This window comes from Peromyscus maniculatus, chromosome 18 (genome assembly GCF_049852395.1).
Source record: "Peromyscus maniculatus bairdii isolate BWxNUB_F1_BW_parent chromosome 18, HU_Pman_BW_mat_3.1, whole genome shotgun sequence".
Taxonomy (NCBI): Eukaryota; Metazoa; Chordata; class Mammalia; order Rodentia; family Cricetidae; genus Peromyscus; species Peromyscus maniculatus.
In genome coordinates, this window is record NC_134869.1 from 19,324,270 (window position 1) to 19,346,033 (window position 21,764).

Sequence of the window (21,764 nt, forward strand, 5' to 3'; positions counted from 1 at the left end):
CTCAATGCCAGTCTGTGTTACAGCAAGACCTGTCCGGAAGCAAATAAACCAAAAGGCCAGCTATTCCAAACACGCTTAATTCTTCCTGAGCCTCGCACTGTGGAAAAGCGTAGCGTGTTTTTGGGCCCTGCTGTCCCCTCCAAGTGAACGTGCTCTCTGTGTCTACAACAATCGTCCCAGGGAGGGTTTCTGTCAGCCGCTCTGCTGAAGCCCACTGGGGGGACTCTGTCAGTCAAATCTGTTTAGGAATGGAACTGGAAGGAGTTGGTCCATGTTTCTACTCTACCAAATTATCTGATGCTCAGCTGGAAACATTTCTTCTTCCTTCTGTTGACCTTGCAAAACACAAAGAATTGAGTGTTCCCCTTGGGCTGAGATGGAAGAAGAGATCTAGGGTACTGGAAGAGTCCCTTTAGGGCCTGCTGTCAGTGTGCTGGAAACTATTCCCGTGGTGCTCAGAGCAACAGGTCTGGTAGGTTTGTTGTTTTCGTCTGTGAGGAAGACCACATGGAGGTCCCTGCCTCCAACCCACCCTGCCTCGGTTTTTTTTTTCTTCCCAAATATTAAAAAAGAAAATGTTGTTAATGAGAAATGCTTAAAATAATTGAGATTAGTAAACTTGGGCAGGAAGAATGAGGATTTTAAATTACTTATATGTTAGTTTAATTATGAAAATTATATGCAACATTTTAAATACATAAAATAAAAGGTAAGTATTCTCCGTACTCCCCTCTCACTGGGGGGAAGACTCTTTTTTTTTTTTTTTTTAATTGTTCTTGTTTTGGCTGTTGGTTTGTTTTTCTCTTCAATATGGAAAGTTTTATCGTAAATGGAAAGTTCAGGAGGAGTCAGACTGTCCCTGGGAGTCTATTGTTTGAGGAACAGGGACGGAAAGACAGGCTGACTTGGCAGTTTGCTGGGGATCAGAACCCCATCTTCCTCTTCCTAGGTCCGGGCCTAGCTCAAAGCCTGACCCCCTGGCTGCTTGTGAACAGGGAGGCCAAGAGGCAGAGACGGGGGCGCTGGGTGCATCCACCGCTCAGGATTTCTTGCCTTCTCTGTTTTTAGAAAGAACAAAGGCGGTTTGTAAAATGTTCATGTAAGGAAAGAAATCAGCAACTTTGTTGTCTTCCTCACGGCGGTTTTCAGTGTCAGTCACAGGCCCATTTCTGCTTTAGTCTTTCCTCAAGTGATTAATTACTACACACAGAGAGATAAAGAATGTGCTCAGGACGTAGTGGACCGCCTCTCAGTGAACCCGTGTTTTAGGTTGGTGACTAAAATTCTTTTAGAAATTAGAGAGAGTATAATTCAGAGCTTGGGGATTTTGCTGTCTGAGGGGTAAGGTACCCAGAAGCATTCCAGTTAAACACCAGGCCCTAGGAGATGTGCAGCAAAGCTCACATGGCTTCAGTGTGGGAAGGGATTCTGTTCAGACGGTTCGGCTGGTGGTGAGCAGTTTCACATGGCCGACAATGCAGAGGTGCTTCTGAAGTGATTGTCTGTACAGTTCTAGATTTTAAGTGTCTGTAGCAATCATTTTTTTCCCTTTAGTGTTACAGATAATGCTATGTGGGAGAGGATCAAAGGACAGGCAGACTAGCTGTCTGTACAGAAGCATTGTTTGTGAATGACTTGCTTTGATTCATATAGTCCTCGTAGAGTTCTGTTAGGTAGGCCCATTGTTTTCTTCCTCTTATGAATGAGAAAGCTGAGGCAGAGACAGGTTAAAGACTAAGTAAATGCAGCCTGAGACCCAGACACCGGTAGTTCTGGTCCATAGCAGATATGGTTATACTGCAGACCAGCAAACGTTTCCCTTAAAAGGCCAGTGGGAAACTTTTATACTTGACAGATCACAACTTTCCTCTTGCAGCTGTCCAACTCTACCTATGCCAAGACGTACAAATATGAACATTCTCTGTCCCAATAAAACTTTATTTGTGGGCACATTCCTTTGATAATGTAAGTTTCATTCTGCAGTAGGAAGCAAAGTATCCTTGCTGGATTTCTAAATACAGATTTCATACTTGGTGGAAAAAGCCTCAGAGACTTCATTTCAAAATTAAAATTTTGATGTTGTGTAGCATTTTCTCACATCAAATGGTTGTTTTTTTTTTCACCCCTTGAAAGGGTGCTTGGCAAGTCAAGCGTGATGATGTGTCTGTCATACCAGCATTCAGGTGACTGAGGTAGGATTGTAAATTTGAGCTTAGCCTGGGCTATTAAGACCTTGTATCAAAAAAAAATCCTTTGTAGCATTATAAAAATAAATGGCATATACTGTATCTTTGCTCAGATATTAAGATTAAGTCTAATTCATTCATGCAATAAATAGACTCAGTTTGTACTAATTCTGGACTTAACTAACAGTGAATCAGAATAAATCTAGGTTCTTTTATCTACTTGATAAACCCTAATGTCTTTCTCTTCTCAAGGCTGTGCGTGTGTGTGTGTGTGTGTGTGTGTGTGTGTGTGTGTGTGTGTGTGTTGTTTTGCTTTGCCTTTTTTAAAATTAATTTTTATTTTATTTTTTAGAGTTATTATTTCATTTTATGTGTTTGTTCTGCTTGCTTGTATGCCTGTGGACCATGTGTATGGCTGGACCCTGAGGAAGTCAGGTGCGACCTTGGATCCCTTGGAACTGAAGTTACAGACATTTGTGAGCTACCATGTGAGTGCTAGGAATTGAACCTGGGTCCTCTGCAAGAGTAACAAGTGTTCTTAGCCTATGGTCTATCTCTCCAGCCCCTCTTTGTTTTTTTGTTTGTTTGTCTTTATTCCCCTCCTCATACCCTTCCATATGCCTCTCCTTGGTCTCTTTCAAATTTATGGCCTCCTTTTTTTCCATTAATTGTTGTTCGTGCGTACATACACATATACACATATATGTATATTCCTAAACGTGTAAATACGGCCTGCGTAGTCTGTGTAACGTCACTTGTATGTGTGTTTCCGGAGCTGGTCCTTTGGTGTTGGATAATCAGTTGGTGTGCTCTTCCCTGGGGAAGACTATTTTGCTCTCTGAGTTCCTTCGTTGCGGGTAGTTCTTTGTGTGGTCCAGGCCTTGCGGGCTGCCACGGCTTCCCTGTCATCCTCTGCTCTGGTTAGACAGAAGTCACGTGGTGAGACTTCCTGGTTGTAGCCCCTGACTTTCCTAGGAGACACAGGCGGAAGCAAACTCCGGGTGCCTTTTGCTCTTAGCGTCTTGGCACCCCCACTTCCTGGACGTCCCCCCGAGCCTCGGGTGTAGGAGTTCCATGGTATCGCTTGGGACTAGGCTCCCCAACTCCACGTTGTTATTATTGCTTGTGCTTTTCTGTAATGGTCCCCAAGTGTCGTAAAGAAAAGTCTCCTTGATGAGGAGTGAGAACTGCGCTTATCTGGCTAGACCCTGAAGATCCGTTTCAGTTGTATTTATTTCGTGTCTATTGCATTCAATCGATGGCTCGCGTTATTTCATTTAACCTTAAGAGCAGGTGGTATTCTTTCAGTCTTATAGTTGAAAGGAGCACTTAATTAAAAAGCTTAAACAGCTAACCAGTTACGGACAAATGAAGGTGGAGCCTGGCTTCAAATACAGGTCTGATTGGACGGAGACGAGTGCTTGCCTTCTCTGTGGAGGACAGCTTCTCTTTTGCTCCTAGACATGCTTGGTGCTATAAGAAACTCTTAGCTCAGTGGTAGAGCACTTGCCTAGCAAGCGCAAGACCCTGGGTTCGGTCCTCAGCTCTGGAAAAAAAAAGAAAGAAAGAAACTCTTGGAATCCTGTTCTTAGGAGATCTGTGTATCTCCGTTCTTAAGTACATGTTTATTTTTACTTCCTTCTCCTTTTCCCTGATTCTAGTTTTAGAAGATGTTATCATCTAGTTTGCTAGAACTAACTGTCAAGCTTTTTTTTGAGGGGGTGGTTCTCAAAGATTCTAAAAATAAACAGAATTAGTCAGCAGTGTAGCTCGTGGAAGGTACACCGATGTGTAGGATTAAGAGAGTGGAGAAAGTCAGGTGTAGTAAGGAGCACATTGCTAGAACCCCTATACCCAGGAACAGGAGGATCATTTGTATGAGAAAGGCCCAGGCTACATGGCAGGACTCTGTTTCAAAGAAATAAAACAGTAGATGAAAAAGGGCTGTATTAGTGGTAGAACACTTACCCAACATAGGGGAGGCCCTAGTTCTATTCCTCAACACTGAATGAATATAAAAGAATGGAGGAAAACATCGGCCTGATGCCCATTATATCCCAGTTTTGAGAAAATAGCTCGTGTATCCAGGGTAAGGTTCTGTTTGGCTCTTTGGCGTTACTGATCCATAGCTGTTCTAGAGTAGACTTTATGTTTGTTAGTTTTTGTAGACAGGGTTTCTCTTTGTAGTCCCTGATTGTCCTGGAACTGGATTTGTAGACCAGGTTGACCTTGAACTCAGAAATCCACCTGCCACTGCCTCCGGAGTGCTGGGATTCAAGGTGTGTGCCACCATGGCCCGGCTAGAATAGACATCTCTCTGTATTGTATCTTGAACATATGGAAGAGAAATGGTACTGAGTTGTTCATAAGTATCTGTGAGTAAGGAAATGAATTAAATCTATCCATGAGTAACTATTTAACCCTGCCTGACATTGCCTCCTTCCAGGCCCCCAAGCAGCCCACTGTCCTTCTCCCTAAAGGGGAGTTCTTCTTCTGCTTGTAGTTTCTGTTAGGAAGCAGGGCTGCATAAAACAAGATCTGGGAGTGAAAGCAGAGTCCTTTGGGTTTAGCTACTGTTTGCTTATAGTTCCCTCATACTTCATTACTGTGAGGTCTCTGTGTGATGTAACGTTTAACATGCTGTAACATGGGACATGCCACATTTTTCTAATGTTATCCTTAATGCCTTCAATTTGAATATTGCTTGACTTTATCAAGAACCTGTTTAGGTATCTTTACACAATACAGTTCGGCCTATGCAAAGCCAACTTCAGGTACCCCTCAATGTGATTGTTCAAGGTAATTCTTTTAGAAAACACCAATGCACCTGCTTTTGAACCTTGCTCCTAGTGGATGGCAGTTTCTCTACTGGTTAGTGAGTGACGGGTTCTTAGCCTAGGGCTCTGGCTCTGGCTGAACACACAGAGCTCTACACCAGCTGAAGGTCAACATACATTCACAGCTGGAAAACACCAGGTGTCATGCAACACTACACGGGAGCAGAATGAACCCCAGGAACTGTGGGAGGCAGTCGTTATATATCAAGAGGGTGGAGGGACCCCTGCATCCTCTAGAAAGTCTATTATGATTCATTTATTTGAGTAATTCCATAGACTGGTGGATAATATAGTTGTTGGGGGTTGGCTGAGGACCTTCTCTAGGAACACAAAAATTAGAGGAGAATTTGGCGTTAGCCACTCAGGCCCACCTGACTTGCCCCCAGATATCAAGGCTGAAATTGGGCCTTAATTTTTGTCTTCATGCTACTATAGTGATTTGTACCAAGTCACAATCAAGAGTGTGGCTCATAGTCACGTTTTTCCAGAAGTCTCCCCACCTCCTCGGTGGCCACTGGGATTAATTAGGACTAGGATGACATGACATCAGAGGAAGCAGTGTGGCACATGCTCCTCTGTGAGAGAAGCTCCTCACAGGGCAAGCTTTTGTTTTGGACCAGTCTTACCTCCTGGCCTGGCTCTCGGGCTGGCTCCTTCCTGGATGCTAGATCTTGGCAGAGGTGCAGTGTGAGGTCTGGATTCCCAGCACTCGGGGTGGTGGGGGTGGGGTGGTGGAGGATGTAGGGGGAAGATGTCTGTTCTGTTCTGTTCTGCTTGGCTGCCAGGCAGCCAGTGTTAGCTGAAGCCATCTGCATCTTGCAGAAATGCCCACCCCATATTGTCCCCCATGTCCTCTCTGTCCAGGTCACTCTCTGTGTCATTTCCAGCCCACCTGAGGGCGTGTGTGTGTGTGTGTGTGTGTGTGTGTGTGTGTGTGTGTGTCTGTGTGTGTCTGTGTGTGTCTGTGTGTGTCTGTGTCATCCGCACCCCACCCCCACCCCACTCCTGCGCCCTGGATGCCTTTGCTTCTCCTTGACTGGCTGGAGTCACTTCTCAAATTCAGGGCTTTCACACCTCCTGGACCACATCACCCTGCACAGGGAACCTATCTTTTTGTTTTTTGGCTCTGTAAGCCACAGTGTCTCCTGTAACATGTTAGTTACCTGAAGTATGGCTTTCCTTTCTCCTCCCTCCCCTTTCTTAGTCCTTTGTTTTTTTCTACCCGTCCCCCCCCTTTTGGTTTTGCTAGGGATAGACCCCAGTGCCTTGCACATGCTAGGTCAGGGCTCTCGACATTATGTTTCTAGACTTTATTTTCTTTATTTAGAGAATGGTCCCTGTTACTGTGCTTATCCTAAATCCTTTTTCTTCATCTGTTTAGGAAGGCCAGAGTCAGTAGGAAATAAAGAGAAAGAATAATATAATTGATAGTTTGAATATTATAAGTAATTCCAATAAATTATTTTTTTAGTCTCTAAAATGGTGAATAATAGGTACATAATAGGCCCTCAACTGATTCTTACTGAAGTAAAGGGCATAGTTGCCTTATATGGTTTAAGAACTATTTGATATAGCTGTAAAATTTGATATGTCTGTATCTGTGTAAGTATGTGCGCATGGGTTTGCAAATAGCAAGTGCTCTTCTGTGGCCCTCTCAGTCTCGTGTTTCTAGTGGCCTTTATTTGGTCCAGTACTAAATAAATACCTATCATGGTGAGGTAAAAGAAAAAGCTTGTATTTTTCAATAAAAGAAACATCAGGGGGCCGGAGAGATGGCTCTGCGGTTAAGAGCACTAGCTGCTTTTCCAAAGTTCCTGGGTTCAATTCCCAGCACCCACATGGCAGCTCACAACTATCTGTAATTGTATTCCAATGAATTCCAGTGCCCTCTTCTGGTGTGCAGATGTACATGCAGACAAAAGCATCCGTATACATAAGTAAATAAATCTTAAGAAAGCGAGAGAGAGAGAGAGAGAGAGAGAGAGAGAGAGAGAGAGAGAGAGAGAGAGAGAGGAGAGAGGAGAGAGAGAGAGGGGGGGGGAGGGAGGGAGGGAGGGAGGGAGGGAGGGAGGGAGGAAGGAAGGAAGGAAGGAAGGAAGGAAGGAAGGAAGGAAGGAAGGAAGGAAAAAAGGGAGGAAGGGAGGAAGTGTTTGGTATGGTCATAACCTGGACTAGAGACCTTCTCTGTTTTATTGACAGTAGCTTTAAGATGAGCAGAAAAGTTTTCTGTTTGCATTAACAAAAAGGCTACAGTCTGCATTGCTTTATTTTAAAGGTCATCCCTCAAAGCCTTCCAAATTCGTAAACAGCAAACTTGCTGATCTGTGGTTGCTATTTTAGCTGGTACTTGTTTTGTTATAGTTTTTTTTTTTTTTTAAGAATTCTTTTCACTTCTAGGCTAGAAACAGTACAGACCTGACCTGGCCGCCTCCTAGTTAAGCTGAGGGTAGGGAGCAAGAATGATTATTGGACTGTGCTCAGCCTTGAGTTCTTTTTATACCTGCTGTAGGAACCAGTAACCAGGAGAACTCATTTTTACTTACAGGCCAAGGAGCTCCCCAATAAGCTAGATGGAGCATCATGGGACACATACCACCCCATTACAGGTTGTTCACCTTGGCATAGTTGACAAGTTTTATGGTTACTCTTTGGCCCCAGGAGACTGTGGGGGCCAAAGTCTACTGTCAGCTGACCTCTGGTTTGTTTGTTTGTTTGTTTGTTTTTTAAAGCCATCAACTGGCTAGCTTGTGCTTTTGAGAGCTGATGATGTAGCTGAGTAGTACAGTGCTTGCTTAGTAGCGTGTATGGCTTGTATGTTGCCTAGGGATTTAAGCCAAACAAGCCTCCTCCAGATTAAAGGAAAGACATAGTCAATGTGTCCTTGTATTGTGAGAGTTAAAAGATTTCCCTGCTTGTTTTTTGTGTATTTGTTTGTTTTGTTTTGTTTGAAAGAGGATCTCTGAGTACAGGCGGACTTCCAAATCCCTGTGTGCAAGGATGACCTTGAACTCCTACTGTGGTGGTGGTGGTACAGTCTGCAATTATACCACCACAGGACTTAAAAGAGATTTGTGTTTTAAAGGTTATTATGCAGAAAATATGCTGACTTCTAGGCCTCAGAGGATGGATAGAAAGTGAGGTATAAGAACAACACATGTATACATGTATTCATGCCTTGACTACCTTTCATACGTGACACACTGACGACTTCGTTGCTGTTTTATTTTATTTTATTTTATTTTATTTTATTTTATTTTATTTTACAATACAATTCAGTTCTCCATATCAGCCACGGATTTCTTTGTTCTCCCCCTCCCGCACCCTTTCCCTTCCCCCCAGTACACCTCCCCATTCCCACCTCCTCCAGGGCAAAGCCTCCCCCGAGGACTGGGATTGACCTGGTAGACTCAGTCCAGGCAGGTCCAGTCCCCTCCTCCCAGGCTGAGCCAAGCATCCCTGCATAAGCCCCAGGATTCAAACAGCCAACTCATGCAATGAGCACAGGACTTGGTCCCACTGCCTAGTTGCCTCCCAAACAGATCAAGCCAATCAACTGTCTCATCCATTCAGAGGGCCTGATCCAGTTGGGGGCCCCTCAGCCATTGGTTCATAGTTCACGTGTTTCCATTCGTTTGGCTATTTGTCCCTGTGCTTTATCCAACCTTGGTTTCAACAATTCTTTTTTTTTTTTTTTTTTTTTTTTTTTGGTTTTTCGAGACAGGGTTTCTCTGTGTAGCTTTGCGCCTTTCCTGGAACTCACTTGGTAGCCCAGGCTGGCCTCGAACTCACAAGGGATCCGCCTGGCTCTGCCTCCCGAGTGCTGGGATTAAAGGCGTGCGCCACCACCGCCCGGCTGGTTTCAACAATTCTTGCTCATATAAACCCTCCTCTTTCTTGCTAATTAGACTCCCGGAGCTCCACCCAGGGCCTAGCCGTGGATCTCTGCATCCAGATCCCTCAGTCGTTGGATGGGGTTTCTAGCATGACAGTTAGGGTGTTTGGCCATCCCATCACCAGAGTAGGTCAGTTCCCGCTGTCTCTCAGCCATTGCCAGCAGTCTTTTGTGGGGGTATCTTTGTGGATTTCTGTGGGCCTCTCCAGCACTTTGCTTCTTCCTATTCTCATGTGGTCTTCATTTACCATGGTCTCCTATTCCTTGTTCTCCCTCTCTGTTCTTGATCCAGCTGGGATCTCCCGCTCCCCTACGTTCTCTTTCCCTCGACCCTCGCCCTTCATTACCCCCACTCATGTCCAGGCTGTTCATGTAGATCTCATCCATTTCTCCGTCATTGGGCGATCCCCATGTCTTTCTTGGGGTCCTGTTTTCCAGGTAGCCTCCCTGGTGATGTGAGTAGCAGTCCAGTCATCCTTGTTCTACATCTAGTATCCTCCTATGAGTGAGTACATACCATGTTTGTCTTTCTGAGTCTGGGTTACCACACTTGGGATGATTTTTTCTAGATCCATCCGTTTGCTTGCAAACCTCATGATGTCATTGTTTTTCTCTGCTGAGTAGTATTCCATTGTGTATATGTACCACATTTTATTTATCCATTCTTCAGTTGAAGGGCATCTAGATAAGCTTCTCAGTTTCAAGAGGTCCCATTGGTTGATTGTTTCTCTCAGTGTCTGTGCTATTGGTGTTATATTTAGGAAGTGATCTCCTATGCCAATGCGTTCAAGACTACTTCCTACTTTCTCTTCTAGCAGGTTCAGAGTAACTGGATTTATGTTGAGGTCTTTGATCTACTTGGACTTAAGTTTTGTGCACGGTGACAGATATGGATCTATTTGCAGCCTTCTACATGTTGATATTCAGTTATGCCAGCACCATTTGTTGAAGATGCTTTCTTTTTTCCATTGTACACTTTTGGCTTCTTTGTCAAAAATTATATGTTCATAGGTGTTCGAATTAATGTCAGGGTCTTCAGTTTGATTCCATTGGTCCACATGTCGGTTTTTATGCCAATACCAAGCTGTTTTTATTACTGTAGCTCTATAGTAGAGCTTGAAGTCAAGGATCGTGGTGCCTCCAGAGGTTGTCTTATTGTACAGGATTCTTTTGGCTATCCTGGGTGTTTTGTTTTCCCATTATGAAGTTGAGTCTGACAGAGGACTGATATCCAGAATATATAAGGAACTCAAGAAATTGGACATCAAAATGCCCAACAGTCCAATTAAGAAATGGGCTATAGAACTAAACAAGAGAATTCTCAACAGAGGAAACTCAAATGGCTGAAAGACATTTAAGGATTGCTCAACATTCCTAATCATCAGGGAAATGCAAATCAAAACAACTCTGAGAAACCACTTTATGCCCGTCAGAATGGCTAAGATCAAAAACACTGAAAACACCTTATGCTGGAGAGGATGTGGAGCTAGGGGAACACTCCTCCACTGCTGGTGGGAATGCAAGCTTGTACAAACACTTTGGAAATCAATATGGCGCTTTCTTAGAAAATTGGGAATCAATCTCCCCCAAGATCCAGCTATACCACTCTTGGGCATATACCCAAGGAATGCTCAATCATACCACAAGAGCACTTGCTCAGTTGTGTTCATATCAGCATTGTTTGTAATAGACAAAACCTGGAAACAACCTAGATGCCCTTCGTTGCTGTTTTGATGGTAGTCAGTCTTTGTTTATTTTGGCTTTGAAACAAGGCCCGACTCTATATGCTAGGCTAGAGCTATACAGCCCAGGCTGGCCTTGACCTCACCATCCTTCTGCCTCTGTCTTCTGAGTGGGTTTACAGGCGTGTACCACTGTAACTTCATGTGGTGTGGTCTTCGATAAAGTAATAATGAACATAGATAACAGCTTTTTTTTTTAAATAGGAAGTTTGTGTGTGTGTGTGTGTGTGTGTGTGTGTGTGTGTGTGTGTGTGTTTGAGACAGAGTTTCTGTGTGTGTGTGTGTGTGTGTTTGAGACAGAGTTTCTCTGTGTAGCTTTGGTGCCTGTCCTGGATCTCGCTCTGTAGATCAGGCTGGCTCTGCCTCCAGAGTGCTGGGATTAGAGGCGTGTGCCACTACCGCCCTGCTTTTATTTTTTAATGGAACAAAATGAGGAGAGAATACTGCTCAGTGGCAGAATGTTTCCCTATCACGCTCGTAGCCCTGGGTTCAGTCACTGCTAAAACCAGAATGCACCTAAATGCTCGCTTTTCAGAACGTCATTCATCAGTGTGTTCCGAGTCTCTCCAGGGATAGCCTGTGGACACAAGCCAGCATATCTGTACATGTGCATCTGTGTTCTTGCATGGATTTAAAAACACCTTCGCATGTGTGAGGTACTGAGGATCAAATCCAGGTCCTCACATGTTAGACAAGGACCGTACAACTGAGGAACACCCTCAGTTCTCAGCGGCAGAGTTCGGAGACAGTTTTTGAATATTCATTTTCCCTCTACAGAGTTGGGAGCACTCCGTGTCCTGGTTTTATAACCCACCAGTACTTGCCAGAGGACAAGCAGTATCATTCATTGTGTGTAGATCTAACTCATTTTTTCGGGAAGGTGCTTAACAGTTGATCATGCAGAGGGGCTCAGTTTAGTCTTCTATTAATGGCCATTGCTGAAACTCCTTTTAAAACAGCTTCTTTTCAGATAAACCTTACGACCTTTAACCTGATTACATAAAAGGGCTATAAGCCATGTGTAGTTGCTCCTAGACTTTAAATCAGTGGTTCTCAACCTTCCGAACGCTGCGACCCTCTACTACAGTTCCTCATGTTGTGGTGACCCCTGCTCTAAAATTAATTTCATTGCTACTTCATAACTGTAATCTTGCTACTTTTACGAATCATAATGTAAATATCTGTGTTTTTTTTTTTTTTTCTTTTTGGTTTTTCGAGGCAGGGTTTCTCTGTAGCTTTGCGCCTTTCCTGGATCTCACTCTGTAGACCAGGCTGGCCTATATCTGTGTTTTTTGATGGTCTTAGGCCATCCCTGTAAAGGGTGTTTTGACCCCCAAGGGTTGAGACCCACAGGTTGAGAATCACTGCTTGAAAGACTTGAATTCCATTTGGTTCTTTGTGGGTTTTTTCCCCCCTTAAGCCGTTTTCAGAGTTGACTTGTGAAGACTGTCTTTAAGGTATCAACTTCTAGGTTCAGATTCAGATTTGGTTTTGTTTATACTCAGTAGGAAATGCATTCCTGGGGAAGGGCTGGTGAGGTATTTATAAGAGTGAACATTGGGCTGGAAACCGAAATAAATGTGTTTGTCCAAGTCCATCTTTGAAGCCTATTTTCTTTTTCTAATGGTCCCTCTGAGCAAGTTTTAAACACTCTCTAGCTCACATTTCAGGGAAGCAAGGTATTCATTCTCTCAAGCCCCGGAACTGACTTGCTATTACTTTAAATTGATAAGGATGTGTTTGGGGGACGGAGCACTGGTCCCCTTTGCATGCAGGAGGACAGAGGCCAGCTTGAGGAAGTCCAGCCCCTCCTTCCCCCTCGTACATTCCAAGGATTGAATTGAGCCCTTTGGCCGGGCGGCAGTCTTACCTTTACCCACTGGGCCGTCTCACTGGCCCTCCTGGATGGTTTGAAAGGCTTGATTGCCAGCACCTCTAAAGTTTATAAACCAAACACTAGTCATGTATAGCCTGTAAGCTTCATGTTATCATTGTTCTTTGTTCTTTCTTCTGGGTAATTCCTACTATCCTTTGAAGTTTTTAAGGACGTTTGTTCTGTATTAATCAGGTTTTAACTTCAAAGGGTTAAGGCACTGTTTGCCTGGGCACAGGGTTGTTTTAATCTGACATCATGATAGTGAGACTTTTTGCTTTCATCTCCTTATTCATTTTCCTGGTACAACCTAGATTGTCCGGGTTGTCCTGGAACTCACCGTTCTTCTGCCTCGGCTCCCGGCTGTTGGGGTTGTAGGCATTTGCCAGCATACCCAGCTGATGAAATCATCACTTTCTGCTAGTCAAGTGATGCTTGCTGCTGGGTGTGTTGATGTATACCTGTTTCCTGGCACTCTGGAGGTGAGACAGGACAATCCAAAGTCAAGGCCAGCCTCGGACTAGAGTAAGGCTCTGTCTCCAGAGGAAAAAGGAAAAAAGGGGGAAGAAGAAAGGGGAAGAGGGGCGGAGAGAGAAAAAAAGAGCTGCAGGGAAGACCTGCAGATGACCCGTTTACCTCCCGGCGGAGCCCCATTGTTGACTATGGAACTTGTTCAGAACATCAGACAACGTTCCTCTCACTCTGCTGTCTCCTGGCTTTTAGGTTGGCACCCAGGCTTTACACATACTATCTATCCTCTGGGTGAAAAAACCTGAAAATATGACAGGGATCTGAGACTCCTAAGAGGTCTCCTGGCAGGTGAAAGGACCAGCATGCCTACTTTGTAGGCTGGGCCAGGGTTTCATAAAAACAATCAAGAGCACCGCCCTGCTTGTTGTAGGGGAAATTCCAGACTTACTCCAGGACTTCAAAGAGGACTTAAGAAAAAACTTTTTGGGGCTGGTAACCACTTTCTGGTGAAATTATGGTTAGCTTTCCATAATAACTGATAGATCGTTAAAAATTAAGTTTCGAGCCCCTTAATCTCGCTTTCCTGCTCATTCTGTGGAAAATATGAAAGCAGCCAGAGGAAGCACACAGCGCCCCAGACACAGCTCGGGAGTGGTTGACAAGGATTGTACCAGCATCCTGAGCATGCACGCATGTTCTCCTCCCCTTGGGCCAGGGCGCACGGCTAGACTGCTCTCTCTGCTTCTCTGGGTGTCCGCTGTGCGTTCGCCCCTCCCTTGCTGAGGTGTTTATTCGGTGCTGGTGTAGAACGGTGTTCTCTCTGGTTCAACTCTGCAGGTTTTATGTTCCTAAGATTTAGAGGAAGCCAGTGAAATATTTTCTAGAGGAGGACTGTTGCTGTTAAGTTTTTAGGTACAATTTGATGTGCTTTTCCTGCGGAGGATGTTCTGTCCCCCATAGAATTTAGCATGGGAAAAAGTTAACTTAAAAACCATGATGGCAGCCGGGCGGTGGTGGCGCACGCCTTTAATCCCAGCACTCGGGAGGCAGAGCCAGGCGGATCTCTGTGAGTTCGAGGCTAGCCTGGGCTACCAAGTGAGCTCCAGGAAAGGCGCAAAGCTACGCAGAGAAACCCTGTCTCGAAAAACCAAAAAAAAAAAAAAAAAAAAAAAAAAACCATGATGGCATTTAAGAGACCGTGGCAGTTGGGATTGAAGGACGGCGCCTATCAATAGGAATTGATTTCTGGCCCTGATTTCTCTTGACTTTCTAGAAATTTGTCTCCTTCCAGAAGCAAATCTGACCCGGAGTGGGCGGCTCAGGGGGGTGGAGCTGAGTGTGTGCTCAGCTGTTGAAGCCCCCTGAACCCTCCTTCCACGGTCCCATGTGGAGGAACCAGACAGGAAGATGTGGAGGAAACGCTGGCCTGTCCCGTTAGCCTGCGAAGCAGTGTTAGGCGGTCCTTGCCGAGGGAATGCAGGGTTAGCAGGGTTCTGTACTGCAGGATTGGCATCGGTAAGGAACCCCAGTCCTTATCAGAGCCCGACGTTATCTAGGTTGGCTGGGAAGCTGCAGTTAATTATGTGGGTAAACAGTTTAGTAACTGTTCTAAAAATAAACAAGCGAGTGTAGTTAGTTCCTGGGTGCATGCTCTCTTGCCCTTGACAGTCCCTTCTGGCTGGGCTAACTGGTTCTGCTGGAACCAGGTCTTTGAATCTTCAGGTCTTCCATGAGGTCTTGTTGTTGTTATTTACCCCCTCATCCATCCCTTCCTCTCAATCCCCATGTCAGTCCCCAGCTTCATCCTTTGACCATTGAAAATGGTGAAAAGTAGCCCGGCAGTGGCTGTGCACACCTTTAATCCCAGCGGGCAGATCTCTGAGTTCAAGGCCAGCCTGGTCTACAGATCGAGTTCCAGGAGAGCCAAGGCTACAGAGAAACCCTGTCTTGAAAAACAAAAGACAAACAAACAAACAAACAAAGGGTGAAAAGCACTTGTCAGGCAGCATGCTGGGATTCAGCTGAAAACACAATTGTCTTGTGCTTACCTGTTGATGAGGAAAACTAGTGATTGTGTTGCTGTTGTCTCCAGGTAGTTTAGGGGCCAGGAGAGACAAATAAACCAATCCCTGATGAGGGGATAAATAGGACCTGGGAAGGTTTTTTAGTCAGCAAGCCATCTTTGGAAGTCCCAAGTATCCCAGGGTTTGACGTCAGTGTTTGGCTGCATGCAGTTTTTTGTTTTCACTGTCTGTGGTTTTGGGATTGACCCTGCTGCCCTGCCCCATGCGCAGCCCTGTGGTCTTGACAGCTTCCCTTCCTGCTCTGACATAGTGACCTTTGCACTTCATTTGGGGGCTGCTTTGGCTGCTGTTGTCCGTTTGGATTTTAGAGCCCAGACTGGCCTCAAGCTCAGATCCTCTTGTCTCAGCCTCCTGATGGCTAGCTGGGATTACAGGTGTGCGCCATCACGTTCTCTCTTGACCAAAAGCAATGACAGTAGCTAGCTGTCTTAATATAAGCCTTTCAGATGGTTGCCAGAGAAGCACCTCTCAACTCTAACCCAAATCAAAGCCCCGGGTCCTCACTACTAACCCCCTGAAATCCCCGTGTCCAGGAAAACCCACAGATGGGCTCATGGGAAAAGCCTTCTGGAACAGAGCTCCTGTCTCTGCCGCTCTACCTGGGTCCTGCAGCCGCAGGTCGGGGGAGGGGCTGAGAGTTTTGCATGCTTTAGGAATGTGTGCTGAGATGGCCAGGCTAGAGGGTCAAAAGAGCAAGGGACGAAGGTCAAAACAGGTGGGGCTGGCTATGTAGCTTCGTGAGAGAGCCCTCGTCCCGAGCAATGTCCAGCCTTCCTTGGTCCCCAGCACGGCCAATCCCCACCCGCCGAAAAGGTGAAGGTGTGTTTACCTCTATCTACATGGATAGGCGCTCCGGTCTACATCTTACTTGTTTTTAATCATTCTTGCCAATGCAAATCAAAAACTAATAACCCGACCGAATTGGCTCCCGGCCCTGCTCCTAGGAGTAGCTAATTCTGTCAGTGATCTGACTGGAAAATCCCTGCCTCCGCTCCCACACCCCAGGATGTGAGTCTTTTGCTTGTCCAGGCCACCTATGATAAAGGTGTGCATCCACCCAGTTGAGTGATAAGAGGCCCCGGCCACTTAGTAACAGGAAGCCAAGTGGTTGGTGGTAGGAGGTGTTCCTTTTGGCATTGTGCCTAGATCCAGCTGGTTTGAACAGTTGAACCGCAGGGCTGGTTTCCGAAGGCGAGTCTGCTAGTCTGCAGAGTAATCAAGACCCGGCAGAAAATTTATCCCTCGCTTTTAAGATTCCCATTAGAAATCCTTATCATTTGGAACTCGGGCAGTTGAGGGACCGACCTGCCTGGGACCTGAAAAAGAGCCACAGCAGGACTGGAATGTAAATTTCTCTTCTGCTGGAGTGTTTTGCCTCACGATTTTCTTTGGATCTTTTAGTGGATTCACCCATTCATTCTACTCTGTGGATGCTGGGGAGGCTGTGGCAGACATAACGGCCGACCAGCATCAGAAAAGCAGTGTGTTGTTTGCTGAGACAGTTTCACACTGTGCCTGAACTCAGCGGCCACCTCTCCATCCTTTTGCTTGGAGCCCCAGATGTTGGGGTGGGTGGGTCATACCCAGCCTGGTCTTAGGCAGTTTTTAAAAGCATCTTGTTTCTGAGTACGTACATCCCAATGCTGGAATGATTCCCATCATCTGCCTGGGGAAACTCTGCTGTGGAATTCCCCCTACAGAACGGATTGAAACAGTGGCTGTTTGCCACATGAGATCTGTCTGTACACACTGCAAAGCCTTGGTGAGGTCAGGCTGACTAGGGAGAGCTGATACATGGCCTGGAAGTACTTTTCCAACTTCACGCTGAGTCATTAATCACCTGAAGGGAAGGCTTGTTTAAACGTCATTAGATCGTGGGTTTCTGTTCCTGTAGGAGGCTGGAGCCTGACACCCTCCGGGTCCCCTGTCCTGCCTACCTCTTGAACTGCAGGCACACATCAGTGAGAACAAGGGTGGCGGTCCCTCCTGTGCTGTTGACTGGACACTTGCTGCCAGTACACTTCCCAAGCTTCACAGAGTTGGCATTCTGTTGTTGTTTTTAAAGATCAAGGCCGAAGTTGTCAACAACGTCTAGTGCACTCCCTAGAAGTCCTCTTGGTTTGCACCAGGAATCAGTCTTCTAAGGAAGGGCGTGTGGAAACAGTGGAGGCTACTGGGAAACTTCTTTCCAGTTACTTCCGGTTGTCAGTCAGATGTTGACTTTTAAGCACAGAGTCGGGGAAAGGAAAAGACATCTCTGGCTTTCCTGGCTCTTCCCATCCCCCACCCCCCAGTCCCTCAGGTGCAGTCTGTCACATGACTAGGCTCAGGTAGTGGTTCTGGTTTGGTTTGGCCAGCCGCCCTCCTTTTTGTTGAAGGTAACTAATGGGTATCTCTATTGCTGCAGTTCTGGAACATCCCAGGAGGGGCAGGATGATCATCTTGGTCTTGGTGACCTGCCCTCTGATGAGGAAGTCATCAGTAGTTCTGATGAAGATGATGTCAGCTCTGAGTCCAGTAAAGGAGAGCCAGACCCGCTGGAAGATAAACAGGTATATTTTGACAATTAATTATTTCTGCTTTTGTTTTTCTTGGCCTGTCCCTGTGCATGGGGATGCTATTTATCACACTGATAGGAAAACAGCAACAGCCCTCGTTAGTGAGTTAGTCTGGAAATGCTTTCCAAGTTTAAGTCTTGTTCCTGCTGTAATGTAGCACCTACACTGTTGTATATCCAACTGTGTGTCACCTAAGGATTATTTAGTGGTTTTTGAGAAGTTATTTTACTAATGTCCACAGGCTTGTGCATGTATGTATGTATAAACATACATAGTTGTGTCTGGATCATGAATCTCTCTTAGGGATTATTCTTGTCCTGCCACTAATCTCGCGTTTCTTTGTTGTGGGTTTTTTATGTTTGGTTTTTTTTTGTTTCGTTTTATGTGTATGGTTGTTTTGTCTGCATGTATGTCTTACATCCCCTGGAGCCTGAGTTACAGACAGACAGTTGTGAGTTGGGATTTGAACCTGGGTTCTTTGGAGGAACAGCCAGTGCTCTTAAACACTGAGCCCTCTCTCTAGCACACTGTGGGTTTTTTTTTTTGTTTTGTTTTGTTTTGTTTTGTTTTTGAGACAGTGTAACCTAGTCTGGCATTGAATCATAGCAATCCTCCTGCCTCAGCCTTCGGAGTGCTGAGATTATAGGTATGAGCCACCACACCCAGGAGTGTTCTTAAATTTCTTGAAAGAAGGGAAATATATGTGTTTGAGGCTTGATCCCATCTTTAAAATTTTTAAAAAGTTTATTGTGTGTGTGTGGGAGCACCTTAGCGAGCATGCTTATGTGTGTGGTACACATGTGGAAGTCGGGTACAGCTTGTCAGTCCTCCCCCACCACGTGGCTTGCAGGTTCGAACTCAGGGCCTCAGGTTTGCAGCAAGCGTCCTTTGCCACTGAGCCCCCTCACTTCCCTGATCTCGTCTTTTCAAGGACAGAACAAAGGTTGCTCTTTGTACAAGTTGCTTCCCATGGTGCTGCCATAAACTACCTGACAAGGAACCAGCTTAAGGGAAGGAGGACTCTGGCTCACAGTTCAAGGGTCCCGGATGTCGACACAGAGTGTCTGATGTTAGTGTCCGGCTTGCTCTCCCCTTGTGTTTAGTCCAGGACTCCAGCCATGGCACGGTGCCACCTGCCTACAGTTAAGGTGGGTCCTCCCATGTCAGTTAACCCAGTGGGGTTCGGCTTACGTAGAGTTACTCCTGCTGCAGTGAAACACTATGACCAAAAGCGACCTGGGAAGGAAAGGGCTGATTTGGTTTTCACATCCTGAATCACAGTCAGTGAGGGAAGCAAAGGCGGGAACTCAAAGCTGGAGGCAGGAGCTGATGCAGAGGCCATGGCGGGGAGCTGCTTACTGGCTGGCTTCCTCTGGCTTGCTCTTCCTACATTCTTATAGAACCTAAGACCACCAGCCCAGGGATGACAACACCCACAGTGGCCTAGGTCCCTCCCCCATCAATCACTAATTAAGAAAATGCCCTACAGGCTTGCCCACTTGCTAATCTTATCCCTCCTCTCAGATGACTCCAGCTTGTGTCAAGTTGACACAGAGCCAGCCTGCACAGGGATAAATAATCCTTCATAGCTGTGCCCTGAAGCTTGTCTCCTGTGTTATTATAGACCCTGTCAAGGTGACAATGAGTGTGTTAACTCTCTGTTACTAACATAGTCATCATGTCCTTGAACAAATTCGGTGAGGATGGGTGATGTGTGTGTATGTAGTCGTGTGTGTGTGTGTGTGTGTGTGTGTGTGTGTGTGTGGTGTGTGTGTATGTGTGTAGTCATACGTGTGTGTGTGTGTGTGTGTGTGTGTGTGTGTGTGTGTGTGTGTTTGGGAGACATGAAGATTGTCCATATGTTCATAAAGGTTATGATAGGGCAATTCATTGTACTGTTTTAGTTTATTATAAACATCTACATGTTTCATTTGGAATCACGTCTGAATAAGATATTATGAAAGGAAGACAGTTAGCATGGCAGCAATGTCCCCATGTCATATTGGGAGTGTTACAGAATGGAATTTTAAAGTCTCCTCACAACATCGCAAGCCAAGGAGGAAACCTTGTCGCCTTGTCGTATTTTACGAATCCATGCTTCCTGCTTAGCACGTTGTTGCTCTGTTTGGATTTGCTTTTACCCTTTAAGGAATGGCACGGCGTGGTTATCTAACATTGAGTTCCGTGGCTGGAAGTTGGCTCCGCAGTTCAGACCCTTCTTTTTTTTTTAAAGATTTATTGATTTATTATGTATACAGAGGAGGGCTCCAGATCTCATTATAGATGGTTGTGAGCCACCATGTGGTTACTGGGAATTGAACTCAGGACCTCTGGAAGAGCAGTCAGTGCTCTTAACCTCTGAGCCATCTCTCCAGCCCGTTCAGACCCTTCTTGCTCTTACAGAGATCCTGGACTCAATTCCCAGTGCCCTCATGATGGCTCCCAACTGTCTGGAACCCCAGCTGGGATCTGACACCCTCTTCTGATCTTGTCACGTGGTGCACATACATACATGCAAGCAAAACCACATAAACACGTAAAATAATAAAATAAGTAAATATAAAAAAAAAATGGTTACCAGCTATGGTTTGGGTACCTTGAAGCCAATTACTTGATCTTTTTGGTTTAAAGTATGCCACTTTGTAAATGAGATCAAAATATTATTTATAAAAGATCTCATGTGTGAAAAAAATTTAGAATATTATCCAGTATGGGGTTCTAGCTCATTGATTCTGTTGTTCGCTGATGAGACTTAATTTCTGAGCCCGGTGTGGGAGCACATTTGTAATTCTAGCAGTTGGGAGGCTGAGGCAGGAGGATTGGCACGCGTTCAAGGCTATCTGGGACTTAAACAGGAGGAGTTTAAGTTCCAGAGTAAGTAAGTTACAGATGAGCATGGGCTATAGAGTGAGGCACTGTCTCGAAAGCAATCGGATGCCCCAGAGATTTATGCTTTTCTTTCTTTGTTTGTTTCAAAAACAAACAGGCACCCCCTCACCCCACCCCCTCACACCCTACCCTCTATTCGACAGGATTAAGTATCAGCTCAGGTTATTGGAAGTAATCGCTAGAACTTATTTAGGCAGCGGGATCTGTGCAGCGCCCGACAGCTGAGTGGCTATTACAGGTACTCTTAGCAGTCCGAGGGGTTGCTTGACTGTAATGGAATTGTCCCCCTGCCTCCTCACTCACACCTTTCATGCTCTCCTCTGCAAGCCCATTTTCTGTGTTGCTGCTTCTTGATACAGATCCTGCAGTATGTCAGGATGCCCCTCATGTCCCAGGTAGCTTCCGTGTTGGTCAGGTCCCAATGGGGGAGGAAGAGGGACCAAAACCCATAAACAGGAAGAAGCTCAGTGTTTCCAGGCTGTGAAGGAACATAACAGTGATGTGCTAGAAAGTGCAGTGGCTGCTTTGGATGGAAGCCTCTGAGAAAGTGATATTTGACCGGAATTTCAATGACGGCAGAGAGCCAGAGCCTGTGGAGAGCCTGAGAGAGAACATTCAAACAGTACTGTGGGAGAGCCGTCATTAAAATCGGGCTGTCCTCTCGCTTTTCCTGCTTCACACTGTTGTTCTCTCCTGTTCCTTTCCCTTGGACCTCGTCCAGTTTCTCTCTGTACTGAAGCGGGAGCCACGGGCTTCTCCACCCGGCCCTGGAGCTCTGACTGGTGCACGGTGTTAGGGAAGGCTCTGGTGTGTTCCGACGTCACGTTCCGTCACTGCCTGGCTCACTCCTGCATTTTGTGCTCAGTGGAAGCTCCTAAGCGTAGTAGGTCTTTCTCATCGGATTCTATTTTGGGACCGCCAACCCCAAAATAATGACTTGGAGACTTACTATTAATTATGAAAGCTTGGCCTTTAGCTTAGGCTTGTTCCCAACTAGCTCTTATAACTCAAATTAACCTGTTTCTATTCATCTATGTTCTTCCATGTGACTCTTGACCTCTCCTCCATGCTCTATGTCCCACTCCATCAGTGTCTGGCTGGCGTCTCTTGCATGCCTAGATTCTAACCCTGAGTTCCTCTCTCTACCCGGAAGTCCCACCTAAATTCTCCTGCCTAGCTATTGGCTGTTCAGCTTTTTATTAAACCAATCACAAGGGCACATCTTCACACAG

The 21,764-nt window shown here is 45.7% G+C and overlaps 1 protein-coding gene across 1 annotated transcript in view; it reads left to right on the top strand.

The window, feature by feature from the left end:
• Fgd6 (FYVE, RhoGEF and PH domain containing 6) overlaps window positions 1–21,764 on the top strand; it is a 131,457-nt gene that overhangs the window by 27,377 nt on the left and 82,316 nt on the right. The window contains exon 3 of the mRNA XM_006988452.4: window positions 17,493–17,637. Within this exon, the coding sequence (XP_006988514.1) occupies window positions 17,493–17,637 (145 nt within the window). The remainder of the gene's footprint in view (window positions 1–17,492; window positions 17,638–21,764) is intronic.